This window comes from Aptenodytes patagonicus, chromosome 13 (assembly GCF_965638725.1).
Source record: "Aptenodytes patagonicus chromosome 13, bAptPat1.pri.cur, whole genome shotgun sequence".
NCBI classification, from domain to species: Eukaryota; Metazoa; Chordata; class Aves; order Sphenisciformes; family Spheniscidae; genus Aptenodytes; species Aptenodytes patagonicus.
The window spans coordinates 12,195,698-12,216,019 of NC_134961.1; the positions used below are offsets into that span (position 1 = coordinate 12,195,698).

The 20,322-nt window shown below is 36.7% G+C and overlaps 1 protein-coding gene across 1 annotated transcript in view; it reads right to left on the bottom strand.

Moving 5' to 3' along the window:
• Positions 1 to 423: 423 nt before the first annotated feature.
• The window catches only part of LMTK2 (lemur tyrosine kinase 2), a 41,624-nt gene continuing 21,725 nt past the window's right edge, over positions 424 to 20,322 (bottom strand). Inside the window, exons 7-14 of the mRNA XM_076350635.1 lie at positions 14,321 to 14,454; positions 11,139 to 11,223; positions 10,390 to 10,511; positions 8,727 to 8,876; positions 5,553 to 8,469; positions 3,879 to 4,014; positions 3,229 to 3,477; positions 424 to 2,087 (exon numbers count right to left, since the gene is read on the bottom strand). Of these exons, the coding sequence (XP_076206750.1) occupies positions 2,059 to 2,087; positions 3,229 to 3,477; positions 3,879 to 4,014; positions 5,553 to 8,469; positions 8,727 to 8,876; positions 10,390 to 10,511; positions 11,139 to 11,223; positions 14,321 to 14,454 (3,822 nt within the window). The 3' untranslated portion in view covers positions 424 to 2,058. The remainder of the gene's footprint in view (positions 2,088 to 3,228; positions 3,478 to 3,878; positions 4,015 to 5,552; positions 8,470 to 8,726; positions 8,877 to 10,389; positions 10,512 to 11,138; positions 11,224 to 14,320; positions 14,455 to 20,322) is intronic.

Sequence of the window (20,322 nt, forward strand, 5' to 3'; positions counted from 1 at the left end):
TATTTAAAAATATTGAGAGTAGCGCACAGCTTCCTTAAACCCTCTATAGTATATACTGTAAAAGCCTGTATTAAGAACTACTTGGGTTTGCCTCTTAAATCATGTTTTGGGAAAAGTCCATGAAAAATTCAGTTCCTTATTTCATACTGAAGAACAGTTCTGACTAACTCTGAACCTGAGTGCCTCATCAGAAAAAGTTATCTCAACAATACGTTGGCAACTTTAAATAACATTATAACTAAATCATTCCCTTTTGATCAGTATGGTAACCATTCTGGTTAAGGGCTAAATAGTGCTGGAAAAAAGCAATTAACATATTCCTGTCATTGTAAAACATACTTAAAAAATCAAAATGCATATAGAGGTATACAAAACCAAACTTTACACATCTGAAAATATCTAGTCCTCCCATACTTCACGTGATGAAAATTCTCTGGTGACTGGATCTGAACACAGAGCACTTGGACCACCATTATACTGAAGCCCTGCCAAAATAGCCACTAAAATACAAAGTACTTCGTATTTTAGTACATTTGTATTTTAGTACACTAAAATACAAAATACAAAGCCAGGCAAACTGTTCCTATCAGTGTTTCCTACAGATCCGCAGTTGCATAATGCATTCCAAGAGGTCAGGGATTTGTTTCTCAACTGAACTCACTTTGGAGTAATAATTAAGGATTTTTTTTTCCAAGCAGTTTAAAGGATTAAACTAGCTAAATGCATGGTAGAGTATGAAGGTTAAAAAAAACAACATTGTATTCCCTTCCCTACAGACAGCTTCAGAGCAAACTTAGTATACTGCATCTTTGGGTCAGTATGCACTTCAAGATGTACCATGGAGCCTTGCAGACGTCTTAAAATAGGTCTGGCCTTATAAAGGGTGCAAAATTGGGCGTTAACCATTAATCTAATTCTTAATTGTCATAACATCACTGAGAGGTAGATTTACCACAGGCCTCAATGGCAGCCCGAATCTGCAGTCAGCAGAAGAGTGAGCTTCAAAATTCACAGAACGTACAACTGAAGGGCCAAGTGTGCCCAAATCCAGTCTATAGAAATTAGTCTTTTTATAAGATTCATAAATTCCACAGTTTTGTACAGCCAATTTTTCCTCTTCTCTCTCCAAGGCAGAAATAATTGTAGTAAAAACTGGAAGGCCCTTAATTATGATATAGTCAGATGCTATTACAGTTTAAGCAGTCAGTAGGATCATATTCAGGAATTAAGAGACATTATCTCTTTCACCTAAAAATTCCACAGTATATCATATATTCTTTTCCAGTTTCCTATAAAACGTGAACACTAACAATCAATCTATAATCATTATCATTTAGAAATGGTACTGAATGTAAGATTTCAGCAAGTCTAACATAACACTCAGAAGTTATGTACGTTTTACAAGTACCGTGCATAGCAAAGGCTACAAAAAGGACAAATTAAACTGGGTAACTGGGCCAATTCAACTTGTCTTATTTTCCTTGAAAGATTTAAGATTTTGATTCTGTACATTGTCAGGAAATAAAGGAAGAATAATCCATAGTGCAATTGTAATAAGCAAAGTAATATGTAGTGATATCTTTTAAATAAATATGGCTCACTACTGATCAACTATCATTCATACAGTTTCAGCAACACAGCCACCTGTTGCACAGGACAGTTATACACAATTCTACAACAGGTGTATGTTCAAATAGATAATGAACTACATGGAAAAATATAAAAAGAATATTATACAATCTCATACATAAACCAGACTGTAGTGTAATTCCTTTACTTGTTTCTTAAGTTATCTGAAAAATACTTCAAGTACTTGAAAACAGCGGCAGAATCATCTTTCAATGAAAAGCAAAATTGCACTGATTTAAAAATACATTACAAAGTTAAATACACATTCAAATTAATGTCCTGATTTAACATTGCTTTCAGTGTTTACTTTCATTTCTTAGTACTTCTTCATTACCTGTGTTACTCCAGGAGGATCCAGAGTTTAGATAAAGAAGTTTCTGACAAAGTCTGTGTGTTTGATGTATGTAGTCCGAGGAAGTTTTAATTCATTTAATCTTTTTCTCCATCTTCACTGCTTCCTATTAGTAGAGGAAAGGTCATAAGGTACAGTGAGATTCTTCTGCACAACCCTCACTTCTTTGTAAGACTCTTCCTAGAACTTGGCATTCTGCTGTTTCGCACTTCCAAGTTTTGGTTAATCTTTCCCTAGAGCTTTCAACTACTGTAAACATTTGGTACATTTATAGATAGACATCTGCTTAAATCACACAGTTCAATGTCACTTCTTAGGACACGTAAGGTGATGTAGGATCTCCAAAGTAATCTCTCTTATCTGTAAGTTACTAAGCAGCAAACATTATCTAATCAATAAGCACAATACAAGAAAAATACAACTCTCTATAAACACCAATTACATTTTTATAGACATTGACCCTTAGCAAGGCTCAGCTATCAGTAATATTTAGTTTTAATAATGCAACATTTTATCCAGATTAATAATATGCTGAATTGATTCAGGTCTGCTTATTTTTGCTTCTCTTAACCCTCAAAAATATATCAAAGCTTAAAAAAAGCTTTTTGTTACAGACAAGAAAGCTTCTGTTAATAAATACTGCTAGTACTCAATATTGCTATGAACAGATTGTTTGGCTCTCCTAACAGAAACTATCCTACTCACAGCTCTAGAAAACATGCTGCAGTTCTTGAGAGAATGTCAAGAACACACTTTCTAAAAAGCAACATGAAAAGAAACTGAACTGTAAAATAAGCTTAGACAACAATGGCAGAAACATTATGTTCCTAGCATCCTCACCTTGTGCAAGGAAAATAAAATTGTGACTTATGACAGTGCAATAATGAGAATTATTCAACTGCCATAGTGTGGCAGCTATACAGAAGTGCTTAAGGACTGCATAGATTTCATTTATATAAATATAGCACCAGTGTTTTGAACAGAAAAATTGTGAGCTTTTCCTGGAAATGTTCTGTAAAATATCCAACCACAAGTTTGTAGCCACTTGGATGCAAATAATCTCAATCTAAACGGAAAGCTATGTCTTAACTGAAATACAAGACCAGACATAACTTTTATAGTGTTAAAAATGCATTTCTAAATTAAGTATTTAAAATAGAACAGATTTGTCATATCTATTACTTATATCTTTGCATAAAGTTTTTCATTTGTAGTTTTAAAATAATGATTATAACTAAATCACTTACCTCCTTGCTCTATATCTGAATCTGTAAGATGTGTAAGAGAAAAGCTTGCCATGTTTGCAGGAGAGATAGAGAATCTGGAATAAGGGGATGAATGTGACCAGTTCTGATCGAGAGTCCGGGAAGGTGGAGGTGGAGAGAAGTACTTTGATGACTGAAGAGGTGGTTTAGAATTAATAAGACTATTAGCTGCCTTCGATATAAAGGATGGCTCTGGAGAAGAGAAGTCATCATCCCATTCAAAACCCCCACCTTGCGGGGGGAGGGGGGGGAGAAAAAAAAGAAGCAATTTACAGTAATGTAAAGTCATATACAGTTTTAAAAGCAAGCCCCTGGAAGACTGCATTAACCCAAAACAAAACTTTTAGCTTTTCTCTTTTAGCCCTGGGAGTCAAAGATTTGTTGTCCATAGTTTGGTTGCCTCTCAGGATACCCTAGCCACATCAATATATAAACAACCAGTATTACATCACAAGCTTTGATAATCAGTAACACTAGTACCTGAACCTAGCTGAAGTGTATGCTTAGGATGCAAAACTGAAGCTGGTATGGTACGGTGAATTTACAAATCACATATCATTTAAATGACATTTCATTAAAAACTACACATAAAACAGTCTCAGCCCCTGCTGTGTATAAATATATTCAAGTACCTTCTTCATCTGTTGAGCTTTCTGAATTTGCAAATCTGTTTAAGTAACTAAAACTCGAAGATGGAACAGGAGTGCTGCGAGAGCCTTCGCCATTCAAGTCTGCTGCACGGTTTCCCAGCTCCTTAGTTGGCATTTCCTAAGGCAAACAAAATAACTTATTTAATTCCCTTGTACACACAATGTATCTATGCCTACAGATGCAAGCATTAAAAAAAATATACTCACCCACCCCTGTCATCAAATCTATGATGGAATTAAACAGTCTGTAAACTCTTAAATTATTACCACACAACAAAACTTTGAGCTGTAGATTAAGCATATGCACGTACTCCTATTTGTAAAGAAAGTTGTATCAAATCTATGCCAAAATGCACGCAGGAAAGGTCTATTTAAATATTATTTATGATAGAAAAAGGTTTCGTATTTCTGGAACAACACTAAAACATCTTCCAATTGAAAACAGTCCCCTTATCAGCCTGACAGGTAGGGTTTTCTTTTCTATTTAGTAAAGCCTTATCCTATCTCCCAACTTTTTTTTTTTTTTTAACCTTTTAATCATGCTTCAGGATAAAGAGACAGACTTTGTATGACCGGTATTTGAAGTAGCCAACATTTTACTTATTATGACAGTAACTGATAAAGAGTTCAACAACTAAGAGCAGTTTAAACACAGCTTATATTTTTCTTTCCCCTCTGACAAAAGGATTACTATTCTACAGACTGCCTAAACACAAATATATCACCTATGTTCTCTATTCCAAAACACAATTATCTCTAATATTTATGTGCGTCATCATAAGCAACATTTCCAAAGCTTGACAACATGACTGTTCTTTTAAACTCACTGTACTAGTTTAGTTGGCATAATGTTAAAATACAGTCCCCTCTGTATCAAGTTACAGAAGTTAAAAAGTGATAAAGCACATAGGGAAACAAAGGTGACCTTGAATTTTATAAATAGATCAGTATTCCACTGAACTTAAATCACGTTGGGTTAATAAAAAGTAGCGTTACCATCTAAATATTGTTCTCATCTTTGATTATGGTTTAAGGTAAATTGACCTTAATGCTAACTAACACAAGTTTCAGAGTTAGGTGGTGGTTTGGTTTGGGGGTGGTGGTGGTTTGCTGTTTGGGTGGGGTTTTTTCCTTCTTTTCTTTTATAAAGGCATTTGAACTTAAACTCAAAGTCCTCAAACTCATTAAACAGATAAAGTGCTTCTACAAAGTTACAACATTCTGGTAAAATAAATTAATCGAGTCTGGTCCATAATGATGCTGTCTCACATATTCAAATTAAATACAGCTTATAAACATCATAAAGGCATCACTAAAAACCATGTTTCATTCAGCATGTGCAGTCAAGGGTCCACAAGCAATGGAGATTCAGGATTTGGCAACCAACCCTGCCCAAAGCAAAACCCTCCTTCACTTCAGATTAGTGCTGCTATTCTACCAGCAGCACACAACTGCACCTAGTCAAGAAAAAAAGGTTTTTTTCTTTATATAAAGAAAAAATGACCCACATCACAAACAAGATCTAACCCTGCCAAGACAACAAAAGTGATCTTGTAACAATGTGTCCACAAATATTAAGCTATTCTACCACATCTTGTATAAAAAAAACCCAAACCAACAAAAATTTTACTTAGTAATTGAAAAAAAAAAAGATACCTGATCAAACAAATAGACCGTCACATCATCAAAGAACGTTACAGCCTTTTTCTCATTTTTCCAATGCTCATGTTGCCTTTCATTAAGAGGTTTTGGAAGTTTCAACAAACTTCTCAGATGTTTACCGTCATCCTTGTCAGTAAGTATCTCAGGTACTTGATGAACAGTTTCATCTTCACTGTCAGAACTCAGACTATGCATATGAAAAGTCCTCATGTCATCCTCAGAATCACTGTTTTCATCTTCCTCATCTGCATCACCATCTTCTAAATCAAGCATTCCAGAAACATCGAGTTTGCCAAGGTATTTTCCTTCGATATCTGGCTCTTTCAGTTTTTGTCCTTCAATGTGATAGAAGGACTTCTCACTGTTACTCAAATCTAAAGGATCGTGTATGTTATGCACAGACTTTAAGTCTCTGTGTGAAAGAAGTTCTGAAGTATTAGTGCCAACACAAGAGACAGTTTTATGGGAAGTCTCAGAGAGTTTTATTTCATCCCTTAGGTTACTTCCTATCGATATTTCTAGGGAATTCAGAGTTGCCTCAGCCCACTCATCAGGACACCCCTGCATCCTTACATCCATCTCTTGCATCTCTAAGTTGTGATTTAGTTCTAGTTTTGCATTTTGATTATTGGTATCCTGGTAATTCCTTACATCACACTGTTGCTGTCTCTCTTCAAAACTGTAATCCTCTTCGGTATTATTCTCTCCTCTATTTGAAGAAACAACACTAATAGTCTCTCTTGACAGATTTACAGTCTCTTCTGCTTTTTTATCTGGTTCAGAATCATTATCAGAGAAATAAGCAGAGTCTCTATACGAGTTTTGATTTCCACCCAGAAAAACCTTTGGGGTTATTTCAAAATTGCTGTTCACTGCATCTAAACAAGCTGCTGCTTCTGAAACAATTATGACTGGATTAGAAGGTAAAGCACTGACATTGCTCTCACTGACAACGCAGAGAGCAGTATCTACACTAGAAGCATCCTCAACAGTGATATGGGAAGTCCATTCTGGAGATTCCAGGTTTTCTGTTTCATAGCCACTGTCAGCAGGTTTATCAGGTGGCAAAAGTTTCTGAGGACTTTGAGCCTGTAAAGATTCTAAAGCCTCATTTACATCTAAAGAATCCAAAGAATCAGGTATCTCTAACGTTTGTTCTACAGTTTCTATAGGAGATGGGCTGTCTTCCAAAAGACTATCCTGACTTGTACAATCTGAAGTAGCAACAGAAATTAAGGTCACCTCTTCTGGAACATCCTTACAGTTCTCAAAATGATTTGATGTTTCTTGTCTTTCCTCCAATAAACATTCATCTCTTTTTAATACAGGAGACCTATCTTGCAAGCTTCTTTTCATATCTTCCTGATCACTACATTTTTCTCTACTAAAAGCTATTTCATCAGACTTGAAAAGCATTCCCTGTTTTATTTGTGCATCACACTCATCTGTTTCAACAGCAACACTGTAATATGGATTATTTCCAACATTATTATTTTTGGCATTATTGGATAGCTCTTCTCGACAGAGAGTATCAGTGGTACAGGATACGACTTCGTTGACTTCCAGATTTAAAAGTTTTCCCTCTTCCTTCGAATAAGGAGGTTTTGCACATTTATCACATGACTTATGTGCTGCAGACAGACTAGAGGATGCCTGCATCTCTACAGTAGTCTGAGACTGAGAATTCAGATCTTTATTCATTGTCACTGGGTTAAAATTTTCATCTTTCACTGTTCTAAGACTTTCATGTATTAAAGAAAAGACCTGTGCATTTTCAGCCAACACAGGCTCAGGGTCTACAGAGTTTCTATTTGAGGTTTCTAATATACTTTTTAGAACATCTTCTGGTTTTTGCCCAAAATCACTGCTGGTTTTGTTGGACAATAACCCTGTTAATAAGTTTTTCTCTTGAAGAAATAAGAAGTTATCAGAAAGTTCTTCTAAAGTTACCAAGTCAGATTGGTTAGAGATATTTTCACATAAGGAAACTGTTTCGTTTTCAGAAGCATGACTAGAATGCTCCTTCTCAGAAAAGCCTACTGCCTTTCTAGCATCTATGTTTGAGTTTAAAACAGCTGGTTTAAAGTCTTTAGGAATATCATTTGTTTCAGCAAAACCAAGTATTTTTCTGTTTGTCAATTCTTCTGATCTGTCAATGTCATTAAAGATATTCTGGAAAGGACTTTCTGGACTACTAGCAGCAGGCAAAAATTCCTCTTTAGGATCTGTATTGTAGTGGAAGAAGTCCCCGTCAGTGCTAGATTCTTCAACATCAAGATCCCTGAGAACTGTGAAATGAGAACTTTTTTCTTGTACAGCTTCTTGATGATCAACTTCTGTAGTTAGTACAACAGATTGGTTATCAAAATTCATGTTGCAGCCACTTCCTTTTTCCTCTAACTGGATATAGTAGTCATTTCCAACAGAAAGCTTGTGTGCATCAAACACAGGTAACACCCCAGGGACAGCAAGTGATGCTTCTTGACCACTTCCATCCTGTACTCCCAACCCTTGCTCTGAAAGTGACCTTTCAAAAACCTCCACTGGAAAGAAGATACTTGTGTACGTCATTGCTTCATCAGGATTCACGTGACCACACTCATCAAAATGATCATGTTTAGCTGCCTCCCAGATATATTCAAAGCTGAGACCCTGGCTTGTTTCAGTTACAGTAAGAACTTCCTCCATCTCATGGCCAAGTCTATCTCCTGTGAAGTGATCCAAGATTGGAAATGCAGAATTATTTGTTTCTCTATTTGAGGTGTTTGGTTTAAGAGCATTCCACTGCTGTTCAAAATCAATCTCTGAGTCCCTTTGGCTTTGCATGCGAAGGTAAGTTAAAAGTCTATGCACTTCTTCTGCTGTTGGTCTCTTTTCTGGAGGTAGCCAACAGAACTGCAGAACTTCATACCTACACAAATAAAAAAATATGTTTCAATAGGTTTCACACTGAAAAGGAATTTATAAAATTCAGATAACTAACAAAGTAAGGAGTAACAATACGACTGGCAGGAATTTCCATCTATAGCAACTCCTTTCACTTTTATGTAGGGTTTCTTCGCCAGGAGCATGATTCCATGCAGCAATTTCAATATATTTAAGAGAACTGAGTAATTTGAGAAACTCCTGCAGCAGCTTTAAGAATAAATAAAAACATTTAAAGTTTACCATCTATCAGAGTATGGCTGCTCCAGACGTGGCTTGAAGAGTTTAACCTGCTTCTCCTTTATGACATGGGTTAGGACTTCCCTGTCAGAAAAGTCTGAGTAAGGCTGAGCAGCATTCTCAAACAGCTCCCATAACGTGACACCCAAGGACCTGAAAAAGAGCAGCAAATGACTGTGCATTCTAAGAACTATTTTAAAGTTGCTTTTCTGAAGAAGTAAGGATTATGCAAAGCGTAACTGGCAAGAAAAACAAATATCACACTCCCATCAGCTCTAATTCAGAACCTGCTAACTCATTTTATTTCACAGAATGCTAGAAGCCTCAATAATAAAGTTGCTTGAAGGCAATGACAATGAAGGCAACACCAACGAAGGCAACAAAATACAAGAGGCCTCAAATGATTCAACTATGGAAGAAACCCTCACATATTAAAAAAGTAGAAAATGCCCATTTAGAGAAGCAAGATGAATAAACCTTATGGTTAGTTCAACAGTAGGAAAAGCTTTCATCAGAAATTGCAGTTATGGGTCAAACTGCTAGAAAACTAATCTTCATTTCAGTTTTCCTAACTTATTTATTTTTAAGCTGCAGTGGTCAGAAGCCACCTCTTTTGCTCAGTGCTATATACATACTCTATACAACACTAATCACATTTTCAGTGATTAGATTTGATGCTGACCTTTGGGCAACCTTTTCTTGCTCAAAATGCAAAGTAACTGACTCTGCATGTATTACAGTAGAATTATTTAGATTGGAAGGGGTCTCTGGAAGTCATCTAGTCTAAACCCGTTCAAAGCAGCTCTGTATAAAAAGCAGCAGCTCTGTATAAAAAAGGCACTGAAATTCAAGTTGGAAACCTTAAGACCCTGGCTGTTTGTAGTTTAGATGAACAGTATGATCTGAGGAAGCCTGCTTGAAAGATGCAAGGAAATCAGCATTTAGATAATTTCTATCTATCCCACTTGCTTTCTGCAACCCTACCTCCTTTAAATTAGCAAATAAAAGCTAGTTTACTATTTAATATCCTTGGAATATAAAAGCAGGAATTTAACTACAATGTTTTCAGAAATGTTAGCCTAAGCCCCAATTTCCATTATCCTAATTTCTTAGGACTTGAGAATTGAAGTAGAACTTGGTGATGTCAAAAAAGTTCATCTTCAAGATTTTCACTAGCCTTTGTCTATAAGCTCTTTGGTAGCAGAGACAAACAGTTAATTGCAGCCCTCAAATGCTGCAGCAAGAAATTAAGATGCTTCTGTTCTACCAATGGAACTTAATCGGGCTCTAGTAGGACCAACTTTTTATGTCACCCACGGCTATTATATTACTGGAAAAATCATTTACCATTTCCTTCCTTTATAAACATTTGAAGGCATTTGGCAAACATACAGTAATTACTTTTGTTAGTATAAACACCTATTCTTCTGCTAAACATTTTTTCTTAATCTAACTGTTCTCTCAACAGATTTCTAAGCATCTTTTCAAAGCAAGATTATAGTTTCAGGTTTGTAGAGATTAACCTACTGTACATCTGATGAAATAAAAAAGCAGTGCATCAGACCAATATTCAATTTAACTAGAAATATTATTTACTCCTTTGTGTAACATTTGAAGATATGTTCACAAATCTCTCATTGAAATTATTTTAAAGCCTACTACATACCATATGTTACTGTATTTATTTTGCTCTGCTGATAACAGTCTGTCTTGGAAACTTGTTACTAACTCAGGTGCAGTCCATCGGAGAGGAACAAGTTTCTTCTCATCTGTCTCAATGTAATCTTCCTAAATTATTGATAAAAACACAGAAAAAGACTGAACAAACATTGGATCAACTTCCAGAAGTTGACAGTCCTTTCCTTAATATGATTTCATGTGAACCCTATGCAAAAAATTAGAACTAAAAAAATTAATCCCATTTTCCCCAAGCAGCAAAAAATAATGCTACAGAGGAAAGGCATTCACTGTTAACTGCATAGCAGAAAAACTGAATGCCAACTTCTTGTTTAAGATTTGGTACTCAGAAAACATTTTTAATTAATGCCTTGAATTTTTCACTTTCTTGATATATTTAAATACTTTGAACATTTTCATTAAGGAATTTGATTGAATTTTTCCTTTCTTAAAACATTAAAATGAATTTGTGCATATTTTAGGACTATTGTAAATAGGACCTAAAACAGATAGATTTAACCAGAAGCTTCCTTCTACAAGCATAAACTCCACTGATCTCTAGAAAGATCATCTATTCTGTTGCATGAGCTTGCTACGGTTATTTGCCAGTTATACTCTGAAAGTCCATTATTCAAATAAAGGACAATCTAGTATCAGTTTATAACTTTAAAGTATGCTTGTTATAACCTTATGCCCCAAATCCTTTAAAAAAAGTGGTACATGACTAGATTAACTTACCTTATATCTACTGAATCCTATACCATAATCTCCTACTTTGACATTTAAATCGGATGTAAGAAAGCAATTCCGTAAGGCCAAGTCACTGAAAAAGCAAACAAATAATTAATGAGACCAAACCGAGAAGTCTTCAATGCAAATTAAGACGAGTTAACAGAAGTGACACTTCTCAGAACAGTCAGGCCACAGCTGAAAGTATCAAATGAAAAGCCAACAAAATTATAAAAAAAAAAGTTATAGGTTATAGTAGCAAGTAGCAGGCCATAATAAGAGCAGATCAGTAATATGACACAATTAGCGCTAAGGATTCAACATCCAGACTATATAAACTTCAGCTATTTTATTCGCATAAGCTGTAGTCCGATCCCACAGACCTAAACCCTACTAAAGGCTGAAGCAAGCTAGGTGCAAGAAAGGTGTGCTCCTGGAGCTGCCTTTCTGATTCTCTTTGGATTAAATTAAACCAGTCCATGCACTCCAAAAGACCAACTCATAATGCAAACTCAGGCACAGTAATTGGCAAGATTAATTTCAAAAGTACAATCTTGATCCAAACTAAATGTTAAGATAGTTCTCGTTGCTTACATTTCATTAAGTTTTAAAACCCATACAAGCCAATAATTGATTGCATATCTCACTGGAATACTGCAGACAACATAGTTTTATATAAACACTCATCAATTTCAGAAAAAACAAACACTGGTAGGGTCTCTCCATACAGTAGACTAAGATTTGGGTTTTGGCCACAAAGATACACTTGCCCTTAGGCCCTCCCACATTTTCAAAAGAGAATCAATTTAGAGCCACACAGTCGAGCAGAATCTGTGTTCTGGAATCCAAATAAAACTAAACATAGTGACAAGACAATCACATTTAAAATTTTTATATGAAACCCCCTAGACTATTATGCTGTCCTTTATAAAAAAGTTCAAAATGTAGTCATTTCTCTAGAGTAGTGAAGTATACTCTTAAGCATTCAAACTACACACAGAATTTATATGCAATTATTTCATTCCACTAATAATCCTAGAGTGATGTAGGTCCCTCTTTACCTAACACCTATCACTGCATGTCTTGCACTTTAATTGTCATAAGCAAAATCTATCAACAATTCAGATCGGGTTTAAATAACAATTTACAATATGATACTAAGCAACTAGTAGTATCTTACACCTACAGTTAAGTTCCTCTAAATAATAAAACCACACATTACACATGAACTAGAACTACAGATACTATTTGAAAAAGACCATCAGAAAAAGTAATGTGTTTGGTAAGTTTCCACCATAAACCAGACCACAAGTACTTATAGCCAGCAGTGCTGCTGTAATAATATCAAGAAGCTGTTTTAGAAAACCCATCGTGCAAACTCAGAAATTTATGCAAGTTTAATGAAGCTGCATGCTTACTACAGAACAGTAGCTGTGACAGCAAAGAGCTCCACAGACTAATTGCTCAAATATTTTGCTTCTCAGTTTCAAATAAGGGTACCAGGCAATTAAGTGCACTGGAAGAACTCTACCATTGCTTCTGTGTGGCTTAAAAAAAGTCTCTGAAGTACAAACGGTCTGAAAGCCACACGGTTTCCCTACTTCAAAGAAAGAAGAAAATTTTTTCCTTTCCAGGGTCATTGAACTACACAGGTCAGAAACACATTTGTAACCCTCAAGTACACCCCAAAGCTTTCCAACTTGTTTTATACTATTTAAATAAATATCCTGGAAGAGAAAATAAAATTTTGGCTGCTTGAATTTACCACTAACAACAAAATCACTGATGCTGGAGCTTTACCACTTAACTCTGACAGCATCAGGATAGTGTTGCTAGAAGTAAACATTTACAATGAGAATCTTGCAGATTGACAGAATAATTATTTATCAAGTTTGACTGTATTTCACTGAAAACGTACTGTTAAATGCAATACCTACAAAGTCATGCTGCTGCAAGACAAGAAACAGTGATCACTCAGTTTGACAGATACAATTGTTACTACTACCTTCAAGTCATTTGAAACTGTTAAACAGGTTAAAAGAATAGCTCTGCCCATCAGCTACCAGCCAGGTCCAGGCTTTGGGGTTTTCTCAGGGTTTTGCTGCTGTTTTACACCTGCATCTTTTAAGACTTCAGTTTAATAGTTCAGCTTCTCCCTGAACACAAGGTCTCTGCTTTCTCCAAGTAGCAAGATGTACATTGATAAGCTCTAGCACAAGTTCCTAACTTGCTGAAAGGGATGATGCAAGGGCTGTTTCTACAGCAAAGAACAGACTGACCCAACATAAAACCAAAATAAAGTAAACTATCTTGTGATATCCAAGGTTTCATCAGGTAAGCCATGTTCACGGAGCAAGTACTCTTTAATAATTTTAGTCATTACAAGACTAAGGTTGATGTCTTCCAGCTCCTTAACACCTTTTCATTTAAAGCCAAAAAAATTTTGGCATATTTCCAAGTAATTAGTTTCATGAATACATTTTTTTCCCAGCTTTTTACTACTACTGCCATTCTTTCTGTATCAACTGCGTTAACTTTCATTAAAAATAAAGAAATCTAGCATTTTTCCCCCCCAATTAAAACAAAACTGTTCTCCCATTATGATTTCTTCTAAATCTGACTACCTCCATTACTCAAGATTAAAAGCTTACATGAACAATAATTCAGTGAGAGAACACCTGCTTCAGTCAGATTTTTCATCTGAAGTCAGCTTCTCCCTTACTCCATTAGAAAGGCAGGGTTTTTTTTTTTTCCATTTTTAGTAACAAAGGTAACAGATTACCAAACAGAAGTGCTAAATTGCTATAATCTATAAAAAAATACACAGCAGGTAAGATTCATTCTAACGAAATTCTAACATCCCTCCCCCCCAGTAAACAAAACAAATTTAACTTGGCCAAGAATTAATCTAACAACTACGTCCTCTGGATTGGCTTAGCAGCAGGTTGTGTTCTAAGGGCTGCAAACCTAAAAAGTAGATGACCAGCTTTCAGCCAGGTGGGAGCTGTAACACCACACCATTGCAGTTAAATTAGCATCTTCATAAGCATTGCACCTTCATGACTTAGGATATGCAAGTTAGACGGAAGTTTGTTAAAACACAATCTCAAATACACACGGATTTTAATGAAAATATCTACATGAATTTTAGAGTGCATCATAACTAAAAGAAATTTATCTGGAAAGCATACCTATGCACAAAGTTATGTTTATGCATTACAGCAAGTCCAGCAGCGATCTCACACGCCATTCTCTGTAGCAGCATTATTTGTGAATCTCCTTTAATGTGTTCCTGCTCATTGCAGATATAAGTTTTTAGATCACCCTGTAAAAGAAGTTGAAAATACTTATCAGCCTTGTATGTTGGTTGAATATGAAAAATATTTAATGAAGAACCAACTAACAATAACATTACTTATTAACCACATCTGTGCTTAATAAAAAATCTCCTCAAGTTTCCAGTCTCCATAAGGATTCTTACAGAAGTCATCTAAGGCATATGGTATTGTCCTTTTAAGGGTTTTTAATCAAATCACTTAGTAATTAACACTCTAGATCAGACTGCCACATAAAACCTAACTGTCATACAATAATACTTCCCATTAAAAAACAGAGTTTGATGAGCTTCTGTTTTTAAATGAGAGTTTTCAAGTGCTCCAAATCAGCAAAGCTGATTGCCTGGAATTTGCAAGGGGATGAAAGGGAGAGACTAGAGAAAACCATTTCAGACATTGCTAGCTCACCGGAGCTTTAAGTATAAAAAAAAGCATTGTAATACACCCCACTCCAGTCAAAGGATTCAGAGGACGGCAGCAGTTTTACTGAACCTAGGCAATGCTGAGCAACAGCCACATAATTAATGAGCCCATAGAAGCACTCCATAAATTACTAAAAGAACAGCTTTGAAATAGAGGGAAAATAACTGAAAGTTGTCAAACATTCAGGAAAAGCAAGGCTATAGTAAGTGAATCCAAGCAAGGGAAGAGAACAAGCTTCTCATGCCATTATTGTTCCTACTTTCACAGCTGGACTTTTAATCTAGCATTCCTATATTTTTGTTCTTTAAAATATAGACTTTCTGTAAGTTTAGCAAATTATTTCAGAGGGTATTTTTGTATTGGGACCGCACAACATATTACATCACAACTTGTCTCACCAGCATAATATTCTGGGCTCTAACTGTCCAGGTCCATTATCTGCCTAAATCTTGGGCCAGGAAGGAGACTGAAGGGAAGTCTTGAGATTGACCAGACAAGAAGGCAGTCTTTGCCCTGGCTAAAAAGCGCTCTGATGTTCAGAAAAGACTGAAGATCACTAAATTTCCTGTTCCTCTGGTGCTCGTGTACATTATGGAGCTATAACTGAAGCATCTCATTCCTCCTTAACATGGTTAATTGAGGATAACAATTTACAATTCTATAGTTCAAGCAGTAGATGCCTGTGTGGTGCATTAAAACCTAACAGTGCAGTGACAGCTGAGGTGACTGGCTGGACAGTCGCAAACCTGGGTTATATCTAATAAAATCAGAAGCAATGGGACTTAAAAGCAGACACTACTCCTACGTAAAACAACTTCATTTTAACTTTTTAAAGCATGCATAGATTCTACAGTACACACACGCAGCTATTCTATCTTCATCTGCTTTATACGTACTGCTTATGCTGCAAGTAGCTTGTGAGAAAGCATGCATAACTTCTGATACTGTTTAATGTTGTAGAAGCCTTCATTGCATTCTCTTTATCCTGTTTGTAGCTACTAATTAGGTAACATTTAAGTATTTGCATCCTACAGAATTACATTTTTAAAAGTGTTTCCTGAAAGATTCTTCTGACTTACAATTACAGCTTTAATATCATACTGGCTCATGTATATATGTATAAACATTACATATAAACACACACACCCCTTTCTACTTCGCCAGAGCAGATTTACTAGAGCAGAGTTCCAAAGAACTACAAAATGAACAGTGTCCATAACACACACAGATTCCCAATTGTGTAGCCTAACAAATATAAGCAAGTACAAAATACCGAGCTTAACTGACTCTAGGTGGCAGCAAGCACCTGAAGAAAGTCAAACTCTCCAAAATTGCTGTCATTCATTGAAACAGCAACTGGTTACCCAGGGTTTGTCCCAGGTGAATTAAATTCCTAGGATGCCTGAAACACACCAAGGAATTACTTTTTAAATTTTTAAATGCACTAGTAACAGCAGTGTTGTGTGGCATCCTTTGTTTACTAAATAATTCATGTAGGCACACATTTTTGTAGGAAATACAACTTGTATTAAATCTAGCACCGTGAAACATACTGGTTCTGTTTTCCCATTCTACTCTAATTAAGGCTACAATCAAGCTTAAAAACATAAATCAGTTTTTTCTGGTATTGCTTTAAAAGGACATTGCTTATACCACACTGGGGGGAACCAATGAATACACTCAAGTGCTGGACTGCCATCCAGAGGGACCTGGACAGGCTGGAAGAAGGGTCCAACAGGAACCTTATGAAACTCCAGAAGGACAAATGCAAAGTCTTGTACCTGGGAGGGAAAAACCCCTTGCAACAATACAGACTGAGGACTGATCAACTGGGCAGCAGCTCTGCAGGAAGGGACCTGGGGATCTTGGTAGACAGCAAGCTGAACATCAATCACCTGTGTGCCCTGGCAGCAAAGACTGCAAGCAGCCTCCTGGGCTACATAAACAGGACCATAGCCAATAGACCAAGGAAAGGGATTATCTCTTTCTACTCAGCACTTATTAGACCACATTTAGATCCTGTGTCCAGTATGGGCTACCCCAAAACAAGACAAAGTGGAACAAGTTCAATTCAAGTAGAGGGCCACCAAGACAATCAGGGGGTCAGAGCGTTTCACCATGAGGAGAGGCTGAGGGAACGGGGTTCATTCAGCCTGGAGAAAGGAAGACTTTGGGAGCACCTGATAGCAGCTGTCCAGTACGTATGAAGTTATTAAAGACTGAGCCAGGCTATTCACTGTGGAGGGAGGATGAGAGACAACAGGCATGAGTTGAAACACGAGAAGTTCAGACTGAGTATAAGGAAGACTTTCCCACATGAGGACACTGGAGCAGAAGCACAGGTTGTCCAGAGAGACTGCACGGTTTCCATCCTTGGATGTTTTCAGGATCCAACTGGACAAAGCCCTGAGAAATCTGGTCTGACCTCAGGTTGATACTGCTTTGAGCAGAAGGTTGGAGTGGAGACCTCCTGAGCTCCTTGCTAGCCTGAATTACCTTATGATGTTTCCCTGCCTACAAGCAGACAATAGCAATACATCAATACTATTCCCATACTACTTCATGAGCCACAAAATGGCCCTTTACCAGACAGACTTTTTAACACAGTATATGTCAAAGGTTATACATACCTGAATAAATACAGTTCTGCAAAATTCACTGCTCTGACACCTAAATATAAAAAGCTCAACAATCATGCTTGAGGAAGGCTCCACTTTCTCTCCAACTTCCTCTGCTACCCTGCCTCTCCCCTCCTCTTCTGGGACTCCACGAAGAACTAGGTTTTGTCTTTCTTCCCATCCTTCTCGGTTCTAGTCAGGATCAGTTCAGCCATCTTTAAGTCTTAATATGCTTTTCCTCTGTAACAGCCAGAAGCTGGGGGCATATTTACATGCAGTACTCTTTGGTAGTTTTCTTGTTCATGCAAATTCCACATTTGGTTCATATGAACACCCAAACTAATAGCTGACATAACTTTTTAAACCAGTAGGTACTGATGATAGGGTTTTAAAAGTGTAAAGAGGTTACCAAATTATGTCTACTGAACACTTTCTACCAAGTTGGAAAGCTACCTGCTATGTCACACAATACCACATAATTCCCCATTTTGAAGTTCTTAGACAACTAAAAATACTACCCCTGCCTCTCCCCTCCAACGTTGCTTTGCAGTGTAAGTACCTGCAGTCACTACCGCTACCACTACCAGCCTGAAAGTGGTGTATGGTATAGAGCACCTACACCATGAGAAAGTTGTTTAGGCATATGCAAGTTTAAGAAATATTAAACAGTTCCGAGAGCACAAAGAGTCTTTGAACCCGACAGACATGATTTCTGAAGTTGTCATGAAATGTCAACTCCCCCCCCTTTATTAAACCACACACCACTGATATATCTACTATTTGCCTCATACTGATATTGACTATGATTATTAAACAGATTTGTTGAACTCTTTGGTTAAGAAGTTTTCATTGCAAAGATTCTTTTTTGATTTGAAGATAATGTTTTCAAGTGGCAGTAATTAGAAAAAGCCCAAACAAAAGAAAGAACCTACCACTGCAGGCAGGCACCTTCCACTAACAGCAACATCCCTAAAGCAAGCTACAGGGCATTCTAGGCAAATACTGCATCCTGCTGATCTCATCAGCTCAGGGAATTGCAAGACTTGAAGAATTTCTGTAAGAATTTGATAGGCAAATCAGTCTCACAATATACATGCTACTTCCACATTTGAATAACTTTCCTTTACTCATAAATTATGTCAATCCATTAGAGGATTTGCTGTGCTGACAAAATGCTGGCCACACACAGCTGAGTAATATATTAAAGTTAATAAGCCAGCTACCACTATTTTTAACCTGGCATCATTCTACAAAGTTTAACAGTGAACAGTTAACTATTCATAGAAAACTGCACCATCACACTAAGTAAACTAGTAAGGGGGGAGGGGTTAAGAACTTATTGAGCATTTCTTTTATTATTTACCATTTTTTAAAAAAATTTAACACAGGCAAAGGAAAATTAGGATTTAAAAACTTTAAATCACTTAGGTGCAACTGACTTCTCTTGCTTCTTGCCCAGCTCTGCAAAGCAAGGGACATAGACAAACTTGGATTAAGTTATAAAATAGGCTAAATGCTAGCAAACAGAGTTACTGCATATACAACCAAGCCATCTCAAGTAACAGAAATGTATAAGTAGTCTATATGGCTAAGAAAACAAGTAAGTTAGCCTGCATGACATTCAGCGTTGCTACCGTGACAGTTACCTCTGGTATCTCTGCACTACAGTTTCCAGTGCCTCTGATCAAGACCTTTTAGTGCCAAGGAGCCTGGGAACTGATAATCCAACAGGGCTGAATGAGCAGCCAAGACAAGGTCAAGTAGCCCTAAAAAGACTATGAATCCTATAAGAGAAGTTGCAAAAGGGGGACATGCTGTGATAGGCTATGCATTTGAAGGAGTGCAAAGAAAACAACCACTGTACCCTCTAGACTGTGTTGGTCAGTAGAATAGCCACATTTTTCATTACTTAATATGCCAAACTTGCAAAATGAAGTCTACATTGCTGAAAGAGCCTCAAAAGAACTTGTCATCTGAAGACATTTACATTTCCTATCCGACACAGTTGACATATTTGCCACCTTTTTTCTTAACCATCAAATTCTTAATCACATAATACAAGGGATTAAAACAAGTTTATTCTTTGTTGTATATACAACACCAGTAACACAAGGTAAAGAGCTTTAGCATAGCATTATACTACTGCTAGCAAAACAGGAACATGTTTCTCATCCTTCCCATTTGAACAATATATAGTCACCACAGACACTAGAACTTCTAGTCAACCACTTCAACTGCATCTGCCCCTGTGGTCTTCCTGCTGCAGAATCAGACTCTTGCATATTTTGGTAGCACTTCCATATCCCCCAATTTACCCAAATTCAGAAAAAAAAGTACAAAAGAAGCTACCAGCTTTCAAGTTCATTTACTAAAATCCTGAAAAATAAAAGTAACTGCCATCCCATCCACAGTGATAAAAAGCAGCTTCTAGAATATCAGCCTACTGACACTCCACTAAAAACCTGTCTACTAAAAAAAGCTATCTAGCCATACCTTCTATTCCAAATGGTGCCGTCTGGCTTCCTTCACATTTCTCCCTTCTTCACGTCTCTCTTCTCCCCTCACTCCAATATTGCTACCTCCCACACTAGGCCCTGGGACTACAAGAAGAATTAGTGACATACAGTGATACTGAGCTAACTTACTGCACTTGTCTCAATCTCTCCATAAAACTATTCAAGTGAACACTGTTTTGTCTGCCTAGCCCTGTATATTTTTGTGCACAGTGAATAAAATACTATGATGTCTAGGAGATACTCAGCTCTACCAAGTAAGAACTCTTCAAGTAAGCCAGCCTTTCAGTATGAAAGTCATGTT